This window comes from Hypoxylon trugodes, assembly GCF_022578975.1.
Source record: "Hypoxylon trugodes strain CBS 135444 unplaced genomic scaffold F4822scaffold_10, whole genome shotgun sequence".
Taxonomy (NCBI): Eukaryota; Fungi; Ascomycota; class Sordariomycetes; order Xylariales; family Hypoxylaceae; genus Hypoxylon; species Hypoxylon trugodes.
This window is the reverse complement of record NW_026250025.1, coordinates 97,254-117,604: the sequence shown is the minus strand read 5'-3', so window position 1 is coordinate 117,604 and position 20,351 is coordinate 97,254. Positions and strand designations below refer to the sequence as shown.

Sequence of the window (20,351 nt, the reverse complement as noted above, 5' to 3'; positions counted from 1 at the left end):
GAACGACTTGTTGTATTTCCCTCGCTGCTGTGTTCACTAGGATTTAAATGCCCGCATTTGAAACAAGGTCTTAGATACCTTGAAAGAGGCATTGCGTAGAGTAAGTTTTCCAGCCTTATTGCCAAGTAGTGAGCGCTCCCCGCGGCCGAGCACCAATTTTCTTGCCACCTGAGCGCTGTTTGCATCGTGAACAAAAGAAAGCTAGATGGGTCGAAAATACCCTCCATTCTTGCCACAGTTCACGGGACACTGTCGGAATTGTTTCGGTCCCCATTCCATATACGCCACCTATCCGACAAGCCGAGAATTTATTCATAACTGCATTATGTTCTCGGAAATTGTGTATCCATGAGTCACCGACATTAGAAGTAAATTTTTTGCTCTCGTCATTATCCTAGGGGCTTAAATTGAAGCATCTGTCTACTAGACTAGATACCATATTTTCTCCCTAGCTATTGATTCATAAGACCAAGAATTAATAGAACGAAGGGGATTGCCGGTCTCAATGCCGATAACAAGCTACTCAACTCTCCGACACTACTTGGCTTGGACTTGGTATTCCGTAATAAGTGTAGCGGGTCCGGGATTGATGATGGTGATTTACGGCTTAGAAATTTAGTTGCATCGGGCCGTTTTTTCCATAATGAAGAATGCCGGCGCTTGATGGGCTCTACCTTAGACTCCCGGTATATACGCGACAGGGGTAATATATGCGGCTGAGTTGCTTCGGTTGATATTATTAAGGCTAACCGCGATCAATTTGTAAAATTCTATCTTGACAGATGATAGATTTTATCATAGGTAAGCTTACCAAGTCGTATAGCTATATGTAAGTAAGTTGCTGCTACCTTAAAGCTGACGCCAGAGCTTGCGGTGAACTTGAATACGTAGAATCTATTATATCCTAACTCATCGCCAAGGAGAAACACGAGTCTCTTGCTTTCGAATATATAACGGAAATATCTACGTGTTGGCGCAATCCCCATAGAGGGAGCACGTTTCCCTATAATGTGTGTCAGTGATGAGTGTAGCTACACTCCTAGGTACCTATCTAAGTACTAATATCATCGAAGAAACTAAACTTGCGACTCGGTTGATTCTCTCCCGAGTCTAACCTTCAAAACCCAAGTCTTTCTTGTCCATATCCTAGAGACTTGCGTAATCAGATTTATATCCACAGATTGATTGATAAGTGTAAATCTCAGTTTGTAGAACGAAAAAAAATGAGGAAAAGAAAAAAAAGAAACCCCTGTCTCGGTCACCATGTTAGTCTATTCACATGTTACGATAATCTTTACAATTACGGTTAGTAAGAATCGTCGAAGCTGGCAGCCCCGCAAGCTACTGAACCAATCTTACCAAATCGCTCTTCTGAATCGAACGGTTATTGGGGGGCCAAGGAAACGCCAGAAAATCCAAACCATGATCGTGCCGGCTCTCCTTACCTTCTTAGGTAGCAAGATCCTTCGCGCCGGGAACGAGGAGAAAAGACCTAAGACGCGGGGTCCCCACGCAGCCTTTGCGCGCCCTACAAGGATTCTCAAAGAGGATTAATGGAATTAATGTACTCATTCTAGTCTAGCCAACACCCCTTGCTCCCCTTGCTTACCCTATCCGGGTACCTACAACTACGTACCTAGGTGTGTAGGTACATGTTGTGCCTACATACATGTATGTTAGCTTCCTAGCCATCAGTAGCTCAGCTAAAGTAGGAATAAGCAAGCCCCTGTTAGTTCGTCGTCACATATGCGCCATCCAACCCGTTTTCTTTTCTTTGTCATTTGGGGGTCACGCTGGAAGGATTCCACCGGGCCTGGTTGGTCCATGCGAGCCAGTCCGGGAAGAGTACCTATCCAGGTACATAGGTAAACAATGAAGGAATAAGATAGGATGTCGACATATTTAAGGGGCATGATGACCTCCCCTCTCTGTCGCTGTCACTATCACTTGCATTGAACTTGCATTGATATAGCTTGCTTCCCCCCTAGCTATCTCTTTCCGCACTCAGGTTACCATAGGAAGAGATAAGCACTGAGTCAAGCATCGACAATGGCAGGAGGTGTTAAGAAACCCGTCAATATCTTCAGGTTGAAAAACCTGGGCGAACCTAAGAACGTCTTTAATTGGCGTCTATGGTTCGCCGTCATCTCCTTTGGTCTTCTCGGCGCCGCCCGTGGCGTTGACGAGGGTCTCATCTCGGGTGCCTTCAACTCTAAGGATTTCCAACGGACTATCAACTATTCTTCGTACAGCGAGTCTGAGCAAACCAACATCAAGGCCAATGTGTCCGCCATGGTCCAGATCGGCTCAGTCGGCGGTGCTCTCTTTGCCTTCATTATTTGCGATCGCATCGGACGAATATGGGCTACCCGCCAGCTGTGTATCCTATGGATAGTAGGGATGGCTATCTTCATGGGAAATGGCGGCAATCTCGGCGCGGTCTACGCGGGACGTTTCATCGCAGGTCTCGGAGTTGGCCAGACTCCTGTTGTCGGGCCCGTCTATGGTATGTTGCGTGTTGCGGGAATAGCCTCTATCCAATTTTCGCTTCTAGAACTCTACCTTTATTATTCGGGTGCTACGTGTTGTTAATATAGGTTGGCTAACGTATTCACAGTATGTTGCAACGCAGTCCCATTTCATATACTCCCTTCTCCAATATTTTTAGACGAGTGTGCATTCTAGAAGGTTTTATAGTAGGATTCCGGAGTCTGCGCGGGGGTGCTGACATATAAATAGGTCGCCGAAATTGCGCCAGCCTCCATCCGAGGTCTCTGTACGTGCATCTTCACGGGTTTCGTGTATCTCGGTATCGTCCTCGCGTATTTCGCCAATTACGGTGCGCAGGTTAACATCGGTGATTCTACTCACGCTAGATGGGTATGTATAACGTCGTAGATGGTTCTTATGATTCTAATGTGGAATCCGTGGGGCTAATTGTGACGTGTTCTAGCTTGTACCTACCAGTCTGCATATTATCTTTGCTGGTCTTATTTTCTTCTTGACCTTCTTGCAGTATGAGTCGCCTCGTTACCTCATCAAGCAAGGCAAACATGAGCAAGCTACTAAGAACATGGCCCACATCCGTCACTTACCAATTGATGACCCATACGTCGTTTCGGAGATTGAAGCCATTAGAGCTGCGCATGAAGAGGAATTAGAAGCTACCATGGGCACTAGTTGGTATGGTATTGTCAAGGAGATGTTCTGCATCCCTAGCAACCTGTATCGCTTGTATCTCAGTTCGATGGTGCAATTCCTATCTCAATGGTCTGGTGCTGGTTCTATCACTTTATATGCACCTGATCTCTTCAAGATTCTCGGCATCACAGGTCAGAATGAGTCTTTACTTGTCACGGGAGTGTTTGGTATCGTTAAATTCGTTTCTGCTGTGATATGCGCCCTTTTTCTTGTCGACGTTATCGGGCGTAAACGCGCCCTACTTCTCGGTATCTCGCTTCAAGCACTCTCCATGCTCTACGTCGCGGGCTTCTTGACGGCGGTACCAGAGCTAGGCGTCGACGACAGCTACGTGCTCCCAGCAGCCGAGAGGGGCGCTAGTCGTGGCGCGATTGCGATGATATATATTTCAGGTTGCGGATGGGCGTTGGGGTGGAACTCAATGCAGTATCTGCTCACTGCTGAGTTATTCCCCCTACGTATCCGTGCCCTGTCTACGTCCATCGTAATGACACTACATTTTGCCAATCAGTATGGCAATTCGCGTGCCGTGCCCAACATGTTGTTACCAACTGGCCAGGGTGGAATCTCGCCTTTAGGTACCTTTTGGTTCTTCGCTGCCGTGACTATTGTCGGTGGAGTCTGGGTCTGGTTCTTCGTTCCTGAAACAGCGGGACGCTCCCTCGAGAGTATGGATCGCCTATTCGAGCTACCGTGGTATAAGATCGGATTACGCGGAAACGAAGACGCTGAACGAAAAGACGAGGTATTTAACGAGAAGGTGGCCGTGGCAGGGGAAGTAGAGCACGTTGACGTGGTCGACGAGAAAAGACCTCGTGGAGACAATCTCGCTTGAAGCAGCGTGGTGTAGGGATCAATTTTCGATTAGCGGAATGGATTTGGATACCTTACATGAATTTGTACGTAAAAAATCAAATAACCGAATTCTTCAGCGTGCGATACGCCACGTTCTGATATACGATGACAGCACCGTGGATGTCTTTCCTTTAACACAAGTCTGCCTAACGTTTACCTTTCAAAACTTGTACAGGCTATCTTCGGGTTACAAAATAGGTACTTCTGTGGGGGGTCTCAAATAGAGATGGCCCGGACTTACGGTAAGCCCTCGGAGTAGTAGTCAACCCGATTCTTCAAGCCACTTCATAATTTATCCCCCTATTAGACATCCTAAATAACGCCACTAAGCATAAACACCTCACCAGAAGTGTCACTCGTCATATACAGTCGCCCCATCGCGTCGAAAACTAATCCCACAGGCCGCGCACAGCTCGACGATGAACACCGACCTTCATCTGGTGGATAGAAAACGTCGATATATCCCGATTTGCTATTCGAAGGTGCAACGGGGGCATAAGAACCATCGTTAGCAACACGCGCAAATGGTACCGCGACTAGTTTATACCCCGTGGGGGATAACGATCCCAGCTACCATGCAAAGTAGCGAATAGGTTCTCGTACTTTGGCGCATCAAATTTCGCATCTAGAGGTGCGGAATGCGCCCGAAAGGTGAGTCGTGGCGGCATCGACATATGCGCGCAAGTGTCATCGGTAAATGTCTCGTTGGGCGATTGAACGAACTGCTGGCCAACATCAAGCCCGTGCGTGGCGTTGGTTTCCCAAATCGTGAAACATGTTGGATAGCCGTACCAGGCATTATTTGGCGTTGAAACATCGCCGAGGAAATTCAACTCTTCTGCCGGATTGTCATTGTGGATGTCTACTGAGGTGCCATTAACATCACGGACTAGTTGATCAGCGCTGTTTTCCACACCCCAGAGCCTAGTTTCGCGTAGTTAGTTGGTTCTATGTTCTCTTCTTTCTCTTGTTATGAACAACCTAGGGGTTGAACATACATATTGTTTCCATCAAAAACCAATCCTACTTCGTTCCTGAGTCCATATCCGGCATTCCAACCATCTCGAGCATAGTTGTATCCGACCTTTGGTACATTCGAAATGTCGAAGACTTTCACGATAGCTCGAGCAGTTGTCGGATCAGTGGCAGCGTAGTCAAGGTTGCTATTGGAGCCATGGGAAACAACGAGCAAGTTTGGATGATTTGGTGGAATGATCAGAGTCCTCGTGGGGTGGCCATCTGTAGCCATTCCCGAAACGATAGTAGTTGGTGGTTCGCTAACGTTGCCGGTGTTTGCATCATATTCCCATCTATACACTGTAGATGCTGAGCTTGCGTACAGTGAGCGGTTATTGAGTTCGAAGTAGATGCCATGATTTAAAATGGGCATGGAGACAAGTTTGCGCGAGGACACGATACACCCATTGATATCGATTGTATGTTGACTGATTCCCATGCCTTCTTCTACGATTAGCAGACGACCGCTCTCGTCTACGACTATGCCACGAGGCGAGGATAATCCATCTGCTACCTTGACTGCAGCCCATCCTTGGGCAAGCTCATATGGATAAAGGGGGCGTGGTACGTTGGGACAAGATGATGGGATAGAATACCCTCCTATAGCTATTTCAGTATTAGTAGGTACCTAGGTATGCGGATATTCCTAGACGTCTGCTTACCGATAGGGAGCAGCGCTATCACGGCAGCGCCAAAGATAGTAAATAGCATGATGACTCTTTCGATCCCAACATTCATATGTACTCTGTTAGGGACGGTGAGCTCAATTTGCGAGTTATCTGTCTTAGGTTAACTAAGAAATGTTAGAATGACTAATGAATCTTCACACATTGAAGGTAGTCACGACGGCAAGCACTCAAATCAAAGTCTTACGCAAAGTTAAGGGGACAGGAAGGGAAGGAAAAGCGACAGTGAACTTATTTACGCTCTACGTGTCCTTATTCAGTGAGTACATCGAGCATCTATTCACCGTATTTCTACTTAAATGAGAATTCTGATATTGTATGTCTTTGGGAGGAATATAAAGGAAACTTGAGTGCTTTAAAATTTCAAAATATGATGCGATGAGTCCTCGCTCTGAGACTTCCAGTCTATGATAGCTGTAATTATACCAGCAATCACTGTAAATTTAGTGGATGACTGGCCTAAAGACGATGCGAGTAGTCGCTAACCTACCGTTAGTCATAGCGCTTGACAGACACTAACCCCTCATCAAACTTGGACAGTGCAATACCAACAAGGTGGCCGCTACGAGCCCTATGCTAGAAGCCCTAAAAAAAATTATATAGGCACTATTGGAACTCCACCTAACACTGCTAGTTAGCACACGGAAATCCCTAAAACGAAGTACCTAAATCCTTGGAATATTTCTTCCAGGGCCAATACTTCTATTTAACACCAGCCCTCACTTCTCGCCTCCCATTCCTTTCTTCTCTATTCATTTTTTTCATAATGATTTTGCTTGATTTTTTAATTATTATTGTTAAAACATCATATTTTTCTATTTTATAACCTTGGTTCTCGTCCGAAGAATACAAATACATTCGGAAGAAAAATCACCAAAGCACATCCACTCTTCTACCTATTCGCAGGAATCGACTCGAGCATCCTTTATGGGAATCATCCTATTCATTGAATCGACCTTTTCACACCTACGGACGAAAGATAAAACTCTAATTCAACCATGGCGTATTCCGACAATGCCAGATCTGCTTTCCATCGCGCAATTCAAAAAACCCACTCGGGTTCAATTGAATGGTCTGCCCATGATGAAAATCGAATTCTCTTCGCCGAAGCTGCGTCCAAAGATTTTCTGAAAATTTACCCTCCCGAGCAGACAGCTGGTCTGCGCAGATTTGCTAGCGAGATAGGTAGATCAAACGACCAGGAATTCCAAGACACCCTCACCAACTACCTTATCTCTTTGGTGGCTACCATATGCGGCGTGGCTAAACTTGGCCGTGCGAAATTCGAGATGTGGCGGGGTCTCCTCGAGGAAACATTTATGATTCTGGATAGAGAGTACAGTGACGAAGTTTCGCGTGATGTGATGATCACACTCCATTGGGCCATCTCTGTGTTGCGAGATCGTGTCTAGGAAAACACGATAGAAGCGCACGAGAGATGTTGCTACTTCGAGCTTCAGGGCTTCTGTTACCAAGCATTTGTTCGAACTCTGAAGTTCGATGAGGAGGATTCTGAAGTCGACTACATATCGATGGAGTACATATTCGTCTACACTATCTGCTGTCAGGTTCTATGGAACCGTATCGGCCATAGCAGATTCTTAGACAATCTGAGAGACGAAGAGGTTGTGGAAAAATTAGTCGACAAACTCGTTGACCAAGCAGTCGCTTCTCTTACTGACGACGCGAATAAGACTCCGGATGCGACTTCGAATGATCCGGACATGAAACCGGATGAAGATTTATGTGATGAATCAGACGAGGATTTAGAGCACAAGCAGAAGCACGTCACCGGATTTTGTGATATAGCGAGGGACTGCAAGTGTCTAGAAGCAGTTTGGATGCGCAAAATTGGACCTTCGAAGTTCCATAAGGAAGAGGAGGCACGAAGGAAGGCGAAGGCCCTTCGGGTTTGGCGTGGACGCGTACAAGGGCTCACAAAGTTGGGAAAATCGCCCCTCGGTCGTACACCTCTGATATGCGATCCGGAACTTGACTTGGATATTCGTCTAACTAACTAGAAATGGGGCTGCCTTGAGAGGAAAGGGAGGGAGGCAGTTGGCGGCTCTTTATTGAGCGTTGGGTAAAGGATTTAGACGACCCGAGAGAGGATGCGGGACGATACCTCACCTGCTACACAATGTGCATTTGGTATCGTTCCCGCGGGATGAAATCTACGAATAACCACGAGAATCTGAATCTATGAATAAGACTGGGCCCTGGATTTTCTCGACTCTAAATATCAGCGTTAAGTTGAATAGTTGGAGGAATAATCAAGTAAGTGATCCCTCCTCCATTCGCGTGGCGGCGATGGCGACGCATTGGAAATATGGGGAAATTGATGAGAAATCCTTCCAAGCACATATATAACATCGCAGAGAGAAAGCCATTCCCAGGGTTATCAATATCTTATTATACAAATCTATCAGAAATTAAACTACCTACTTTCAATCCATCATCATAGGTACGTCAGGGCAACGATCTCTGATCCGAGCGCCGTTGACGTCATGGACTGGCCATATGTATTCTCATCTCTAGAAATAAGATACTTAACAAGCGAACATACATTCTTATTCATTTAGTAAGACAAAGTAAACATTACCGTTCCCCCATAGCAACTTACCTTTTAAAATGAAGGAATACATAGCTGAGGAATGGCTGCCATCAAAGTCGGGGTTAGGAGAAAGTCCACTCTACCGCGAAAGCGATGACACATTCTTCTTCGTCGATATAAAAAACAAGCTAGTTCATTCAGTACCGTTATCTCAGGGATGGAGCGCGAAACACACAATCGAATCAGACGAGCCTGTGACTAGACTTGACATCGTCGAAAATAGGTCGGACGTACTAGCAGCTCAGACGAAGTTGGGCTTTGCTTTACTAGATCCGATGAAAGAAACTCTAGATCGTATCGTCGACATTCACCATATACACGATGCAAGCCTCGATGAAAAGGTGCGCATGAATGACGGCGCGATAGACGCTCGCGGTCGATGGTGGGCCGGCACGATGGCGTTGAATGAAGAGGATACCATCGGCCGATTATGGTGTATGCAAGGCGGGAGAGTGTGTGATGCCTCCACCGAGGATCGAGCTGCGGTTCTCAACGGCCCAGTTTGGTCTCCTGACGATAAGACTATGTACGTCTGCGATACGCCTCAAGGCAAAATTTATCAATACGACTACGATATTGAAAACGGGAAGGCCACAAATAAACGACTATTCGCAAAGTTGGAGGACGGAGGTATGCCGGACGGTCTAGCGGTTGATGTGGAGGGACATATTTGGGCGGCGGCAAACTCCCAGGGCAAGTTAATTCGATTTTCACCTGAAGGTGTAGCGACGGCAACATGTGTGGTTCCAGAGGCAAAGATGTGTTCATGTCCAACTTTCGGTGGTGTGGATTGGAAATCGCTCTTCATTACCTCTATTTCGGATGAAGGGTCTACGGGTAATGTTTATCGCGCACGAGTTGGCGTACCAGGGCTCCAAAGACATCCCCATAGAGGATGAATGAATATTTGGTTTATTAAACCTCAAGCCATTCCGAATTGGACGAATTGATCAATCGGGCAAGGTGCTATCAGAACTTTGGGACGACTTCAATCAAGCCTCCTTGTATTCCCCTCGTTTGACTCTTGTACACAGCTCAAGAAGTGTCCGACCAGCCCATTCAAAATCGTCGATATCCAAATATACTTGCGCGCTTATTCTAGCCCAGGGGCGACCATTGTGTATGAATAACGGGATAAATGTCCCGTATTCAGACATCATCGTCTCCATCATCCAATCCGAAGCCTGTGATGCCTCCTCAACCTCCAAAGGCAGAGCAACATTGGTAGTCGCACACCTCGACATCGTGCCAGATTTATTATCCAAAACTTCAGTCCCAAGAACTTGAGCTGCTTTCTTACCTCCATCCTTAGCTAGGGCATGTATATACTCCAATATTCTAGCCTCGCCACCAAGGACCTGTTCCCGCCACTCAATTGCGTCCTTCACACAGAGATAAGCGGCTGAATCCGTGCTACCGACGAATTGAAAATTATTGACGAAAGGAGACTCATTTTTCTTAGGCAACGGATTGAACCGTTCCCCCGAGTTGGAAATATACCCATGCGAGGTTGGTATGGTTGAACGTATCAATGCTTGGTTTCGTACCGGAACGTAGAGTAGAGCGCAGCTTCTAGGCACATAAAACCATTTATGAAAGTTCGAAACGAAGAAATCAGGGTCAAGTGCCCTAAGGTCCAGATCGATCATTCCAATTCCTTGCGCGCCGTCGATAAGACTCAAGACCCCCTTTTCCTTACAGAGTTTAGTGACTTCTTCGAAAGGGAATCGGACGGCTGGTAGACTAGACACTATGTCGAAGATGCAAATTCTTGCGCGTTTCCCGTCTTTTACACAGTCCTCGATCGTGTTTTTGAGCGTCGTTACGATCTCCTCGTCTTCTTGGGGATAGTCAATCTGGATCGCGCGTGCAGAAACTCGGCCAAGACCCGAATCAACGATATAATCAACGGTCTTTCCACATGCTCCGTATATGGTCTTAAAATAGATAATCTCATCCTTACAGTCGTCATTCCAGGCGATGTTACGTAGGATGGTGTTCACACCGGTTGTGGCGTTCACCACAAACACTACTGTTTCTGTTGGAACATTGAGTAGTTTCGCGGTAGCTTCCCGACATTCGTTCAGTATGTCAGGAGTATCATAGCGGATGAATTGATCTGGCTTTGCTTCGGCAAGGTCCTGATATTCGCGAAGCTTTTTTCTGATGGCGCGTGGACTTGCGCCGAAGGAACCTGTCGGTGATTAGATATACCTATACGTTAATTGGTTAAGATATACGGCGCACCATGGTTAAGGTTGCGATGACCCGGATCAAACTCGAAATGTTGAAGTATCCTTTGGCCAAATAAAGGCGAAGCTGTATCCCTTTTGACTGAAGACTCATTCCCATTTACGGCTGAGCTCGAAGTTTTATCGGAGGAACTCATATTGAGGTTAACCTAGTGAACCAGAGTAGTATGTGAAGTAGATGTAAATGGTAGATCTTAGTAGTTGGCAAGATCTCAGTAGCTTAGAATGATTCAAAGTCAAGTGCGCGCCCAACCCCGAAGGATAAGGTTAGATATATACTATAAAGATCGATGTTTGTAGGTTTGTTCCCGATGAGTCTTGAATATAAACTGTCACGCTACACCCTAGTGTGTATGTAAAAGTAAGGGCGTGCACATCTATATTCCGATGTCGAAAGGATTATAGGCCGGTCACGGACAAGCGTGTTGAAGGGGGAGTCACTCTACCGCGGTTCTATACGGCTTCTATACGGGAAGTTCCCCACCACCGCCCGCCAAGTCCTGTATCCATGGATATCGATCCTTTCCCCTTGAAGAATGATAAATGAAAAATATATTTGTGGCTTACTCTATAATGATAGCAACGTGGATATAGCCCTTAGGCTGTTGCGTGAGGGTGGGCGTGTGATAACACAGCTGTCCATTTTGACTTTGAAGTAAAGTGTACATGGTGAATATCTGAGTATAGTTTTAAATGACTAACAATATGAATATACTTCTATAGTATCTTCTGCTTGTGTTATGAGGTTCTACTACTTTTCGTCGTGGTACTCATAAGATAAGAGACGTCGAATCGGATTTACACATTGGGGGCTTTGATATACTTATGAGTAATTCCAATCATGTTATTCTGTCAGGGCCTATAAATTCATGACGCAGCTTCAATTCTTCGTGACATGTGTCTGCGTCCCCTCAATATATTATGGATCTAAACCCACCACCCACATAATTTCTTGGCGTACTCATAAGATATCCATGGTTACAACTCGAGACTGTTGGATAGGTTGCTGTGTTACCGCACATAGAGGCCAATGCTTATTCTTCTTCTGTGTAGACTTAACTAAGCTCATCCTGAGTCTAGACTTGAAGCGAAAATATCCTAAGTACTAGCAGAGCATTATCATGCTAGACCCCTACTACTAGTGGTACCACCCCGCTCGGCATCTGTTGTTACCCCGGGTGTAGCAATGCATACGATGAACCTCCGTCTGAACCCCAGAGTTGTGCGGGGAGACGTAATGCCGACTCCAGTGTGGTATCAACATTGGGTACCCAAGTATATTAGCCATAAATTACCCCATCATTGATCTAGGGTATATAAAGACAACTGCAAAGTAGAGAGGAAACCTCGAATTCTGATCTGTTCGCTTCTAATAGCTCGTCACCCCAACGCTAAAGGGGCCTTCGAGATGGCGGGTCAAGAAAAACCACGTATAATATTAGGCCTTATGGTCATTGGGCCTGAGGGAAGCCCTGGAACGCGCATGACAGGTTTAGACAACTTGAAGCAAGCCTTCGATATATTTCAAGCACGTGGTTATAAGGAGCTCGACACTGCCCGTATTTACATCGGGGGAGAACAAGAAGGATATACGAGACAAGCAGGATGGAAGGAAAGAGGCTTCACTATAGGTACGAAAATATGGCCGCTCCCTCCAGGTTCGCACAAACCGGAGGCGTTGATAGAAGCTTTCGAGACTTCTCTTAAGGAGCTTGGGACGGATTCAATTGACGTACGTACCGGAACTTGAAGGCAGAATCAAGACTGCGACTCGAGTGGTGATTAAGACTAATGCGAACATAGATCTTCTACCTCCATGCTCCTGTAATAAGGCCCTCTCGCAATGTGTTGTAAAGCACTTCGCAGGGAACAATAAGTAACTAAACAACTTTCGTAGGACCGTTCAGTCCCATTCGCATCCACGCTCGCCGCGGTAGATAAACTGCACAAGGCAGGCAAATTCTCGCGGTTCGGGTTAAGCAACTATGCTTCCTTCGAAGTAGCCGAAATAGTCATGACGTGTAAACAGAACAACTGGGTGCGCCCGACAGTTTATCAAGCGCTCTATAATTGCCTTTTCCGGAACATCGAAGACGAGCTTATCCCTACTTGTCGCCGGTACGGCATCGCCATCGATGTTTACAGCCCGACCGGTGGCGGGTTCTTACTCGGCCGTATTACGTCTAAGGATGACGACCCGAAGGAAGGACGGTATGCAGCCGGGCCGTATCAACATCTAACAAGAGGTCGATATTTCCGCGACGGAATTATCGAGGGAGCACGCTTAATCCGCGAAGCCGCCGAGGCGCGGGGGCTTAATCCGCTCGAGATAGCAATGCGCTGGCTTGTTCATCACTCAAAGCTTCAAGTTAGGGATGGAGGCGACGGAGTCGTGGTCGGCTTCTCCAACTTGCAGCAGTTGAAGGATAATCTTGACTATCTCGAAAAGGGACCGTTAGACTCTGAGTTGCTTGAAGTTTTGACCCAGGCATGGAGAGCTTCTAAAGGAGATATGGACGTTTATTGGCAAATGCCAATGGTGTACACCTACGATACGAAGGAAGTGCTCTTCGGGCACACAGACAAATAAAGGGACCTCACGAGTTTAATGCACCATTAGGTGCCATTATGTACTCAAATTATGATATTTTACTCTTGTCATGATGAGACTCCGATGCCTTTATATCATATTCCTAGGCTGCTTCGTGTTTTCTGGTTTGGAGTGGGCGGCGGAGGTAATGCTATAAGACATCTTAGATATTCGGAGGAAGGTTATGAAGTATTTCGAGGCTGAAAGTATAAGTGTTTAGCGAGTAACGTGTCAAGTCGCGGAGTGTCTAGACACCACTGAGGGTATCTAAGTCGTTTGACCTGACTTGGGTTGTGTTGAAGTAGACTTACACAGGAGAGTAGGCCATCAACTAAAAAGCGAATAACCCCAGCCTCGAAGAACCGGAACGGCTTAGATGCCTATCCGTTTTTTTTCTATTAAGAATTCACGTTGCCACTATGGTCTCGACAATATGAGTCGAACCTTTGTGGGATATCTCGCCCGTGCCGTACGCCTAGCGCTAATCAAACTCATCCGTTGCCCGAACCAGTCCAATCTCCACCCTATGCAGTGTAACAAACCCTCACTTTACCGCGATGTAATTGCCAGCTCTCCGATAAGGGCCTTACTTCTTATCACCCTGCTTCTGCTTCTTCAATGCATGTTCTGGGTCGGCCGGATCTGTGGAGGGTACGTTGGGTAACTGACTAGCCCTAGCCTCAGCTTCGGCATTCTGCTCTTTGGTGAGTTGATCGTGATCGTTCGTACTCGGGGTACTCGGGGGGAAATGCCGGCTAGATAAAAGAGTTTCCATTAGTACAATTCGCATTGAAAGTCGGTAAGGGAATAAAAGAACCGTTCAACAATAGAAAGGGGGATGCCTTACGGTAGCAGATGGTTGTAAGCGCGGACGTCCTTCTCTTCGAATGTGACGAATATGACCTTGTCTAACGCCTCGCCATCACCAGTGCCGAGATATTTCCTGACGGTATCACAAGCAACGTGAGCGGCGTCTAAACTGGGGTAGCCGTAGACGCCGGTGCTGATAGCGCTAAAAGCGATGGTCTTTAACCCAGATTTCACGGCGAGCTCCAAGCTAGACCGATAACAGTCTCGGAGCGCAGCTTCACTCACAGCGGGATGAGTGTCGTCGTAGACAGGACCGACGGTGTGTATAACCTTCTTGCAAGGGAGTTTGTAGGCATCGGTGATCTTGGAAGCGCCGGTAGGACAACCGCCTAGAGTGCGGCACTCAGCAAGCAGCTTAGGGCCGGCAGCTCGGTGTATAGCACCATCAACACCACCGCCACCAAGAAGGGAGGTATTGGCAGCATTAACGATAGCATCGACGGACAAGGTGGTTATGTCTCCACGAAAAAGGCCGATCCGATCGTTGTATGCCGGAGACGCACCCTTGAGAGGACCAAGCCTTGAGACGTCTAATCTGTCAAGCTTATAGAGAAGATTAAGAGAGGGAATTTCGGACGCAGAGATGGGAGCCATTCTGATGGCGGTGCGGAACATTCGATTGGTTTGATGTGCTTAATGCGTGGTGATTCCGATATAGTAGTAATGGGGGGGCGTTGGATGAAAAGTCGAAAGTTGAAAGTTGAAAGTTGAGAGATGAGAGTTCCTCAATTGACTCTACCTAGGTACTGTAGGTAGGTACGTAATTGAGTTTCCAAGATTACCTAATGAGGGGCTTATCGATAGCTACCCGCTTGGACACCTAGGTACCTAGTCTATAGGTATAGGTAGGGATACCTAGGCATCTACTAGACTTCCGCTAAACCCCGCCCACAGCGCTATAATCACAACCTTATTTATTATTTAGGGGTTCACCTAGGTCATTTTATTTTTGTCACTTACATCGGCGTCCGTGACAGCGTCTCGTCTTCTTCTTCTTCTTCTTCTTCCAAATATCGATTGATTGGTAATTATTGATTCCGGATGCGATATACTATCTCAGCCACTTTTCTTTTTCTTCCTCACTAATAGATATACTAAATACCTATTTACCTTTGTAATTACCTCTTTGTCGTTAAATATAACCAACCGAAAGCGACTTATTCTACTATTACACCACATCATAAGTAATCATAGACGTTTTTCTACATACGATGGCGATGACCCTTGTGTTCAGACCCCCTGCATTTAGACGCCACTTTCAGGGCAATCACATTTTCTAACAGCTTAGCTTATTCATTTCTTGTTCTTGAAAAATCTTCTCCAGCTTGATTTTCTCGATTCATCATAGCCATGTCATCGTCCTCTTCATCGTCCTCTTCGTCGTCTCAGGATCCCCTCGAGCTGCCGCCAATACCACATGTACTGCCTAACACGGTCCCCGGCTATTATGACCCCGAGGTATTTCCCGACGAACCCGTACGGCCCGATCCTCAGAGACCTTTATCGCCCTATAGTCAGAAATATGGAATCTCAGATATCCCTTTCTGGCGTCGATATCATCCCGACGGCCAAGCCCATTCTAGTTTAGCTCCGCTATACCCGGACGACCGTACTATCGCTCTCCCCCCAACCGGTGCTCATCGCAGCGAAAGGGTACGTCCCCTTGACGAACTACCCCAGCCAACAAACCAAGGCCTGGATGAACTCTTCTATAGCGAAATGGGACAGAAGTCTGGGATCCTTCCCGGCTTTAAAACTTGGCAAACACCCGCTTTTGACCTGGACCTATATGATAAGCCTCCGACTTTATCAAATACATGGGGCCATGGTAAATTGTACGAAATATATAGATGGGACGAGTGGCTAGACTACACTAAAAAGTTTGTGAAAGTAGACGAGTCAAAATGGCTTCCCTGTTTTCAGAAAGATCGTTGGTTCGACTTAAGAACAAATCCTTTAAATTCCCTGATAAACCCGGTCCCAGGATTCGCCGAAAGCAATCCCATGACGTGGAGCGTCGACAATGAGATGATATGGGATATTGTAAAAATCCAGCTAGAAGTCGTCAATCGTATTCTTCTTAGATTAATACACACGCAGAGTGAATGGTGTGTTGGTCAAATTTCGTTTCCCTACCCGTTCCAGTTCCCGTTTCCGTTTTTTGTCTTCGTTGTCATTTTCATAATCACGTACACTTAATTAAGTATCGCAGCCTGGCTGACTCTTTCTCCTTTTTTTCTCTCCCCCTCTTCAGGCTTGATGCACTACTATTCGGCGAACGAATATATTTGCGTAACGAACCTCGCTTCCAACAATGGGGTGACGACGTGGCAAAGAAGATATGGAGATTCCGGTCTCGCCCATTAGAGGAGAGAGCAAAGGGACCGGAGCTCCTAAATGAGGTTCGTTTTCGTTCTTACGATATATACTGCTCCTTCTTCGACGAAACACAAATGTCTCGGGAGGAAGACACGCTCGGAGTAACGAGACCGAATTTGCCGGGGTTCGACGATCACGTCAAAATGCTGCATGTAGAAGTAGCCCACAATTACCGCCCCTTGCTTGAACTTCACGCAACGCCCGCAGATAGAACCCGTGCCATGTGGGTGTGCATTGAAACGGTATGACTCCTACATCCAGCAATACTCGTAATACGTCCAACTAACGTACGGCTTGGTTCCCTTATTCCCATAGATCATACACGAGTTCGGCGTAAGTCCCCAACATACTCTCCGCTGCCCTTCGCAGTAGCTAAACGCGACAACTAGCATGCCGTAAACGACTTGAGGAGCCTCAGGGTTTTCCCCGATAAAGGCAACCCTTACTTTATGAACGAGCCAGTAAGACAATTTTCACTTTTCACACAATAAATTACCTAGGTACTTGGGTAGATTATAGCCACCGTTAGCTTACAGTCCCTAGTTTTATAATGATGAGTGGATACCCGAGCTTGGCGCGTCATTTGGTAATACTGTGTGGAACGGTTTTGGAAGATGGTATCCCTCAAATAATACCGGGTTTTTAAGGGGAGGGAGAAAGACCGGTCTTTTAACACACTCTACCGTAACGAACTATCCTACTGTTGTAGGATATCACCACGCTAGTTTGGAGCACGATCCCGAGGGGTTGGAGAAGGCGAGCCGGTATACGCCGGAGTATCTAGTCCCTACGATCTGGATGTCGTCGCTGCTCTGTGAGAAATTCTGGGCCGAGGTTGTGAACAAGCATGGAACCACTGCGTTCTTGATGCCCCGGCTTATAATCATTCCTCAAGTTGCTCCAGGGATTTCAGGGTATGCAGACGCCCGCGTAATGGAGACACCAGAAATCCACGTTCCCGAATCTACCGAGTCGTTGAAGCAGGTAGCCCGCCAATTTGTAGAAAGAAGTCAACTATGGCAATCAATGAGGCAGCCGTGGTACCAGAGGGAATATAAAAATTGGAAGCAACTCCCATGGTCGAATATGTGGACCAGGAACTGTATAGATCAATTCTCTTACTTTCACGCTCAACGGGACCTATACAATTGCCGAGAAGTGGCATACCGGATGTGGGGACATGTAGACGCCTTTGACAACCGGCCGGGCGAACCCCGAGACCCGGTAATGGTGCTCCAGAGGTCTATATTCGAACTTATGATGATTTCCAGTATGTTGGTTCCCTATACCGTTAAGATATTATCATATTCTACGCACCAATGATTGACTCGCAAACTTCTAGTGCCTATTACACCAGATTTCGGGCATCAGGAGTACGTATCAAAAATGACGAGATATTATTCCCACTGGCCGAGCCTTGAGGCGAGAGCACCGTTTAACGCGCGTCGCGGCATCGATCCCAATGAGGATAGAGCCCTTGGCCCATCAAATAGTGGGGAGGATCATGATTTATATCGATCCCTCCCATACCCTTTTAAAAACTATGGTGACTACTTAGACACTACCCGGGAGGCCCTCATATGCCACGAATTCGAAACTGGCGGTCCACGGTGAGTTATAACCCACTCTTTGATTGAAACGACCATCCGGCCATTTTGTAATCTAACTAATCCTGTTAAACTATAGTACTTGGTTGGAGCCTGTGATACACTGTCTCGTTGAGCTAACGAGGGAGCGAGAGCAAGATATGAGGCTGAATACTTGGGCTAGCTTCACGTTCACAGTTCCACCCTACGAACCGGGCTGGGTTTTCGCCGGAGAAAAGGAGCAGAGCCTTTCCGTAAACGGACACGCGAGATATCAGGCTATCGTCCCTTGGCAAGAAGGACTACCCTACTGGCCGGATGACCCTGAATCAGCAGGGGATGTCGGTCAACTCGCCAAGGACCTCAAGATGGTAGATATCAGCGATGAGGAGGAACCCCATACTACATATTATCATATTGGCACCGTGGCAAATCACAGGAGCCTTCATGACGCATGGATAGTACAGCAGGACAATGAAAATGGCATAGGGTTCGACGTTTTTGATATCACAGGCAGGGTTTCTCTCTTTCAAAACGTACCTTTTTTTTACTAACCACTCCTTTAGACGTGTTACAAAAGCTTGGGGCTAAGGGAGAACACTATCGTGAATGTGTAGAAATTGGGCCTTACGGTCCAACATTGCGGGACGGGGCAGCCGCGGCGGGTGTGGTCCGCAGCCACCTACAACTCAACAACATTCAACCAATTGGCAAGTTAATACTACTTCGGCGTGCAGAGGAGGTCGCGGAGTGTAATGGTAAAGATGGACGGTTGTCTTGGACCACATGGGGTACTCGCATTTATAATATAACAAGTACGTATTTCGCCTTAAGACCTAAACTTGGGTACAACCACTGATTTTACTCTAGACTTTACCCCTGAATCCCCGAATGAGCGCAAAGCGCTCAGGGAAAGTGCTGGCCGACCGTTATCCGGACCCCTACAACGGATGTCGAATATGTCCAGACTCTTAGCGCGCCTTGAACCATTTACCGTCGCGCGTCTCGAAACACCACCTCCACAAGGACGAACGATGAGGCCATTCACGCCGCGAATACTTCGATGGTACGATAATCCCAGCCTTGGGCTCTACATGGCCGTGGACAACAAAGTTTTCGACGTCTCGAGTTAGTTTCTCCGTGCCATGGAACGCGATATCAAACGAGATTACTAACGTTATCCGCCTAGACTACATGTTATTTCATCCGGGTGGCACCCAACTCCTTCGTGGGTGCCTTGGGCGTAACGCTAGCACGGAATTCGAACAATATCACAACTTTGACTTACTCCAAGTGAGTAGGAATAATATCCTCGTTTTGTCTATAAAACCTAAACCTACCCAAGGCAAATATGAACTCTGAGTAGCTCTAGAGCTAATTCTTTCTTACTACAGTCTTACGAGCACCTACAAGTGGGTCATCTCGTCCCAGAAATTGAGATGGAGCAGATGTCGTCGCATCATGTCTTAGTCCACCAATGGATATTTGATATATCTAGTATGATATCCCCTGAGCTCCTTGTCATGGCCTAGCCCAAGCGCTAACCCACTGTTCACTTGAAGGTCTTCAAAACGATAACCCTTATATCTATGATATCCTTATTCAATGTACTGCCAAAGATACGAATACATTTATAAGAGGTATAGATAAACCTATAGGAGGTACGAAAGCTGCGGGTGAGTATGCGAATGCCCTAGGTATATTATATAACCAGTATAAGCCCCTTATTGTTGCAGGGTTGGCTCCGGATGTACCGCTTATCCCTCAGGGCGAATTCATTAAGCACAATAACCCCTCGAAGACAGCAGGAGCTTTCATCCTTATTGGTGGTGAATGGGTCTACAATGTTACACGTATGTTCACTTGCGAACCTCCTTATGAATCGAACGACTAACTCTACTGTAGATATCATGCGGCACCCGGGCTACTTTGAACATAAAATAGATCGTTTCTTGGCAGGCAAAGAGCTGAAGGATCCAGCTATAGCCAGTTGGCTAGAACAAAACTTCAAAGCTCGTTGCGTAGGAAAACTTAGTCCAGGGCCAGCGTGGACCTTCCCAGACCGAGTTGATTGAGAAAACGACAATTCAGAATGAGAGGGTTTAGGTCTTTCAAGCCGGAATTATTAATGGCAGGGCTTGTGTATGTCGGGATGTTGCTAATTTTAAGACTGGGTTTTGGATGACATTACAAGATACTGGGATGCGATTCCAAGCCTCGAAATTTTTTGATAGACTACCTAGGTAGGTATATAGGCTACTACCTCTGTATTACTAGCCATAAAAAGTATTCTTTTTTTAA

General features: G+C 46.6%; 8 protein-coding genes across 8 annotated transcripts; 5 read left to right on the top strand and 3 right to left on the bottom strand.

The window, feature by feature from the left end:
• Positions 1–2,049: 2,049 nt before the first annotated feature.
• Positions 2,050–4,436, top strand: F4822DRAFT_440026 (putative MFS quinate transporter; the record flags this gene model as incomplete). The annotated part of the gene is made up of 4 exons (XM_051462703.1): positions 2,050–2,506; positions 2,618–2,631; positions 2,740–2,880; positions 2,954–4,436. 4 exons carry the CDS (start codon positions 2,050–2,052, stop codon positions 4,034–4,036), a joined length of 1,695 nt encoding a protein of 564 aa, XP_051309527.1. The 3' UTR covers positions 4,037–4,436.
• On the bottom strand, positions 3,960–5,784 carry F4822DRAFT_440020 (soluble quino protein glucose/sorbosone dehydrogenase; the record flags this gene model as incomplete). The annotated part of the gene is made up of 4 exons (XM_051462702.1): positions 3,960–4,493; positions 4,604–4,980; positions 5,055–5,679; positions 5,736–5,784. The coding sequence occupies 4 exons, from the start codon at positions 5,782–5,784 to the stop codon at positions 4,369–4,371; spliced, it is 1,176 nt and encodes a 391-aa protein (XP_051309526.1). The 3' UTR covers positions 3,960–4,368.
• A 635-nt stretch (positions 5,785–6,419) lies between these two features.
• F4822DRAFT_440018 (uncharacterized protein) lies at positions 6,420–7,780 on the top strand (the record flags this gene model as incomplete). Its single annotated transcript, XM_051462701.1, has 2 exons — positions 6,420–7,120; positions 7,172–7,780. Exons 1-2 carry the CDS (start codon positions 6,758–6,760, stop codon positions 7,778–7,780), a joined length of 972 nt encoding a protein of 323 aa, XP_051309525.1. The 5' UTR covers positions 6,420–6,757.
• Positions 7,781–8,340: 560 nt separating this feature from the next.
• F4822DRAFT_49679 (uncharacterized protein) lies at positions 8,341–9,318 on the top strand. The gene has a single exon (XM_051463574.1). It carries the CDS (start codon positions 8,391–8,393, stop codon positions 9,270–9,272), a length of 882 nt encoding a protein of 293 aa, XP_051309524.1. The 5' UTR covers positions 8,341–8,390; the 3' UTR covers positions 9,273–9,318.
• Positions 9,319–11,035, bottom strand: F4822DRAFT_49678 (PLP-dependent transferase). Its single transcript, XM_051463573.1, has 2 exons — positions 10,621–11,035; positions 9,319–10,567 (listed from the first exon to the last, which is right to left on the bottom strand). Exons 1-2 carry the CDS (start codon positions 10,760–10,762, stop codon positions 9,366–9,368), a joined length of 1,344 nt encoding a protein of 447 aa, XP_051309523.1. The 5' UTR covers positions 10,763–11,035; the 3' UTR covers positions 9,319–9,365.
• Positions 11,036–11,884: 849 nt separating this feature from the next.
• Positions 11,885–13,403, top strand: F4822DRAFT_49645 (Aldo/keto reductase). Its single transcript, XM_051463572.1, has 3 exons — positions 11,885–12,357; positions 12,429–12,449; positions 12,523–13,403. The coding sequence occupies exons 1-3, from the start codon at positions 12,034–12,036 to the stop codon at positions 13,213–13,215; spliced, it is 1,038 nt and encodes a 345-aa protein (XP_051309522.1). The 5' UTR covers positions 11,885–12,033; the 3' UTR covers positions 13,216–13,403.
• Positions 13,404–13,508: 105 nt separating this feature from the next.
• Positions 13,509–14,837, bottom strand: F4822DRAFT_49624 (MACRO domain-containing protein). Its single transcript, XM_051463571.1, has 2 exons — positions 14,063–14,837; positions 13,509–13,970 (listed from the first exon to the last, which is right to left on the bottom strand). Exons 1-2 carry the CDS (start codon positions 14,698–14,700, stop codon positions 13,802–13,804), a joined length of 807 nt encoding a protein of 268 aa, XP_051309521.1. The 5' UTR covers positions 14,701–14,837; the 3' UTR covers positions 13,509–13,801.
• A 441-nt stretch (positions 14,838–15,278) lies between these two features.
• F4822DRAFT_49224 (uncharacterized protein) lies at positions 15,279–20,292 on the top strand. The gene is made up of 13 exons (XM_051463566.1): positions 15,279–16,193; positions 16,340–16,706; positions 16,780–16,797; positions 16,854–16,925; positions 17,008–17,734; positions 17,807–18,074; positions 18,151–18,563; positions 18,617–18,865; positions 18,921–19,178; positions 19,240–19,343; positions 19,445–19,547; positions 19,613–19,903; positions 19,956–20,292. The coding sequence occupies exons 1-13, from the start codon at positions 15,436–15,438 to the stop codon at positions 20,123–20,125; spliced, it is 3,798 nt and encodes a 1,265-aa protein (XP_051309520.1). The 5' UTR covers positions 15,279–15,435; the 3' UTR covers positions 20,126–20,292.
• Positions 20,293–20,351: the final 59 nt, after the last annotated feature.

Excerpts from the sequence above, each read along its gene's own strand:
- F4822DRAFT_49679 (XM_051463574.1), top strand. The coding sequence starts at position 8,391 with ATGAAGGAATACATAGCTGAGGAATGGCTGCCATCAAAGTCGGGGTTA.
- F4822DRAFT_49678 (XM_051463573.1), bottom strand. The coding sequence starts at position 10,762 with ATGAGTTCCTCCGATAAAACTTCGAGCTCAGCCGTAAATGGGAATGAG. Across the intron at positions 10,568-10,620 it reads TCATCGCAACCTTAACCATG|GTTCCTTCGGCGCAAGTCCA; the intron begins GTGCGCCGTATA and ends AATCACCGACAG.
- F4822DRAFT_49645 (XM_051463572.1), top strand. The coding sequence starts at position 12,034 with ATGGCGGGTCAAGAAAAACCACGTATAATATTAGGCCTTATGGTCATT. Across the intron at positions 12,358-12,428 it reads TTGGGACGGATTCAATTGAC|ATCTTCTACCTCCATGCTCC; the intron begins GTACGTACCGGA and ends ATGCGAACATAG. Across the intron at positions 12,450-12,522 it reads TCTTCTACCTCCATGCTCCT|GACCGTTCAGTCCCATTCGC; the intron begins GTAATAAGGCCC and ends CAACTTTCGTAG.
- F4822DRAFT_49624 (XM_051463571.1), bottom strand. The coding sequence starts at position 14,700 with ATGTTCCGCACCGCCATCAGAATGGCTCCCATCTCTGCGTCCGAAATT. Across the intron at positions 13,971-14,062 it reads GCTTACAACCATCTGCTACC|CCGGCATTTCCCCCCGAGTA; the intron begins GTAAGGCATCCC and ends TCTTTTATCTAG.
- F4822DRAFT_49224 (XM_051463566.1), top strand. The coding sequence starts at position 15,436 with ATGTCATCGTCCTCTTCATCGTCCTCTTCGTCGTCTCAGGATCCCCTC. Across the intron at positions 19,179-19,239 it reads CAAAGTTTTCGACGTCTCGA|ACTACATGTTATTTCATCCG; the intron begins GTTAGTTTCTCC and ends TTATCCGCCTAG. Across the intron at positions 19,344-19,444 it reads ACAACTTTGACTTACTCCAA|TCTTACGAGCACCTACAAGT; the intron begins GTGAGTAGGAAT and ends TTCTTACTACAG.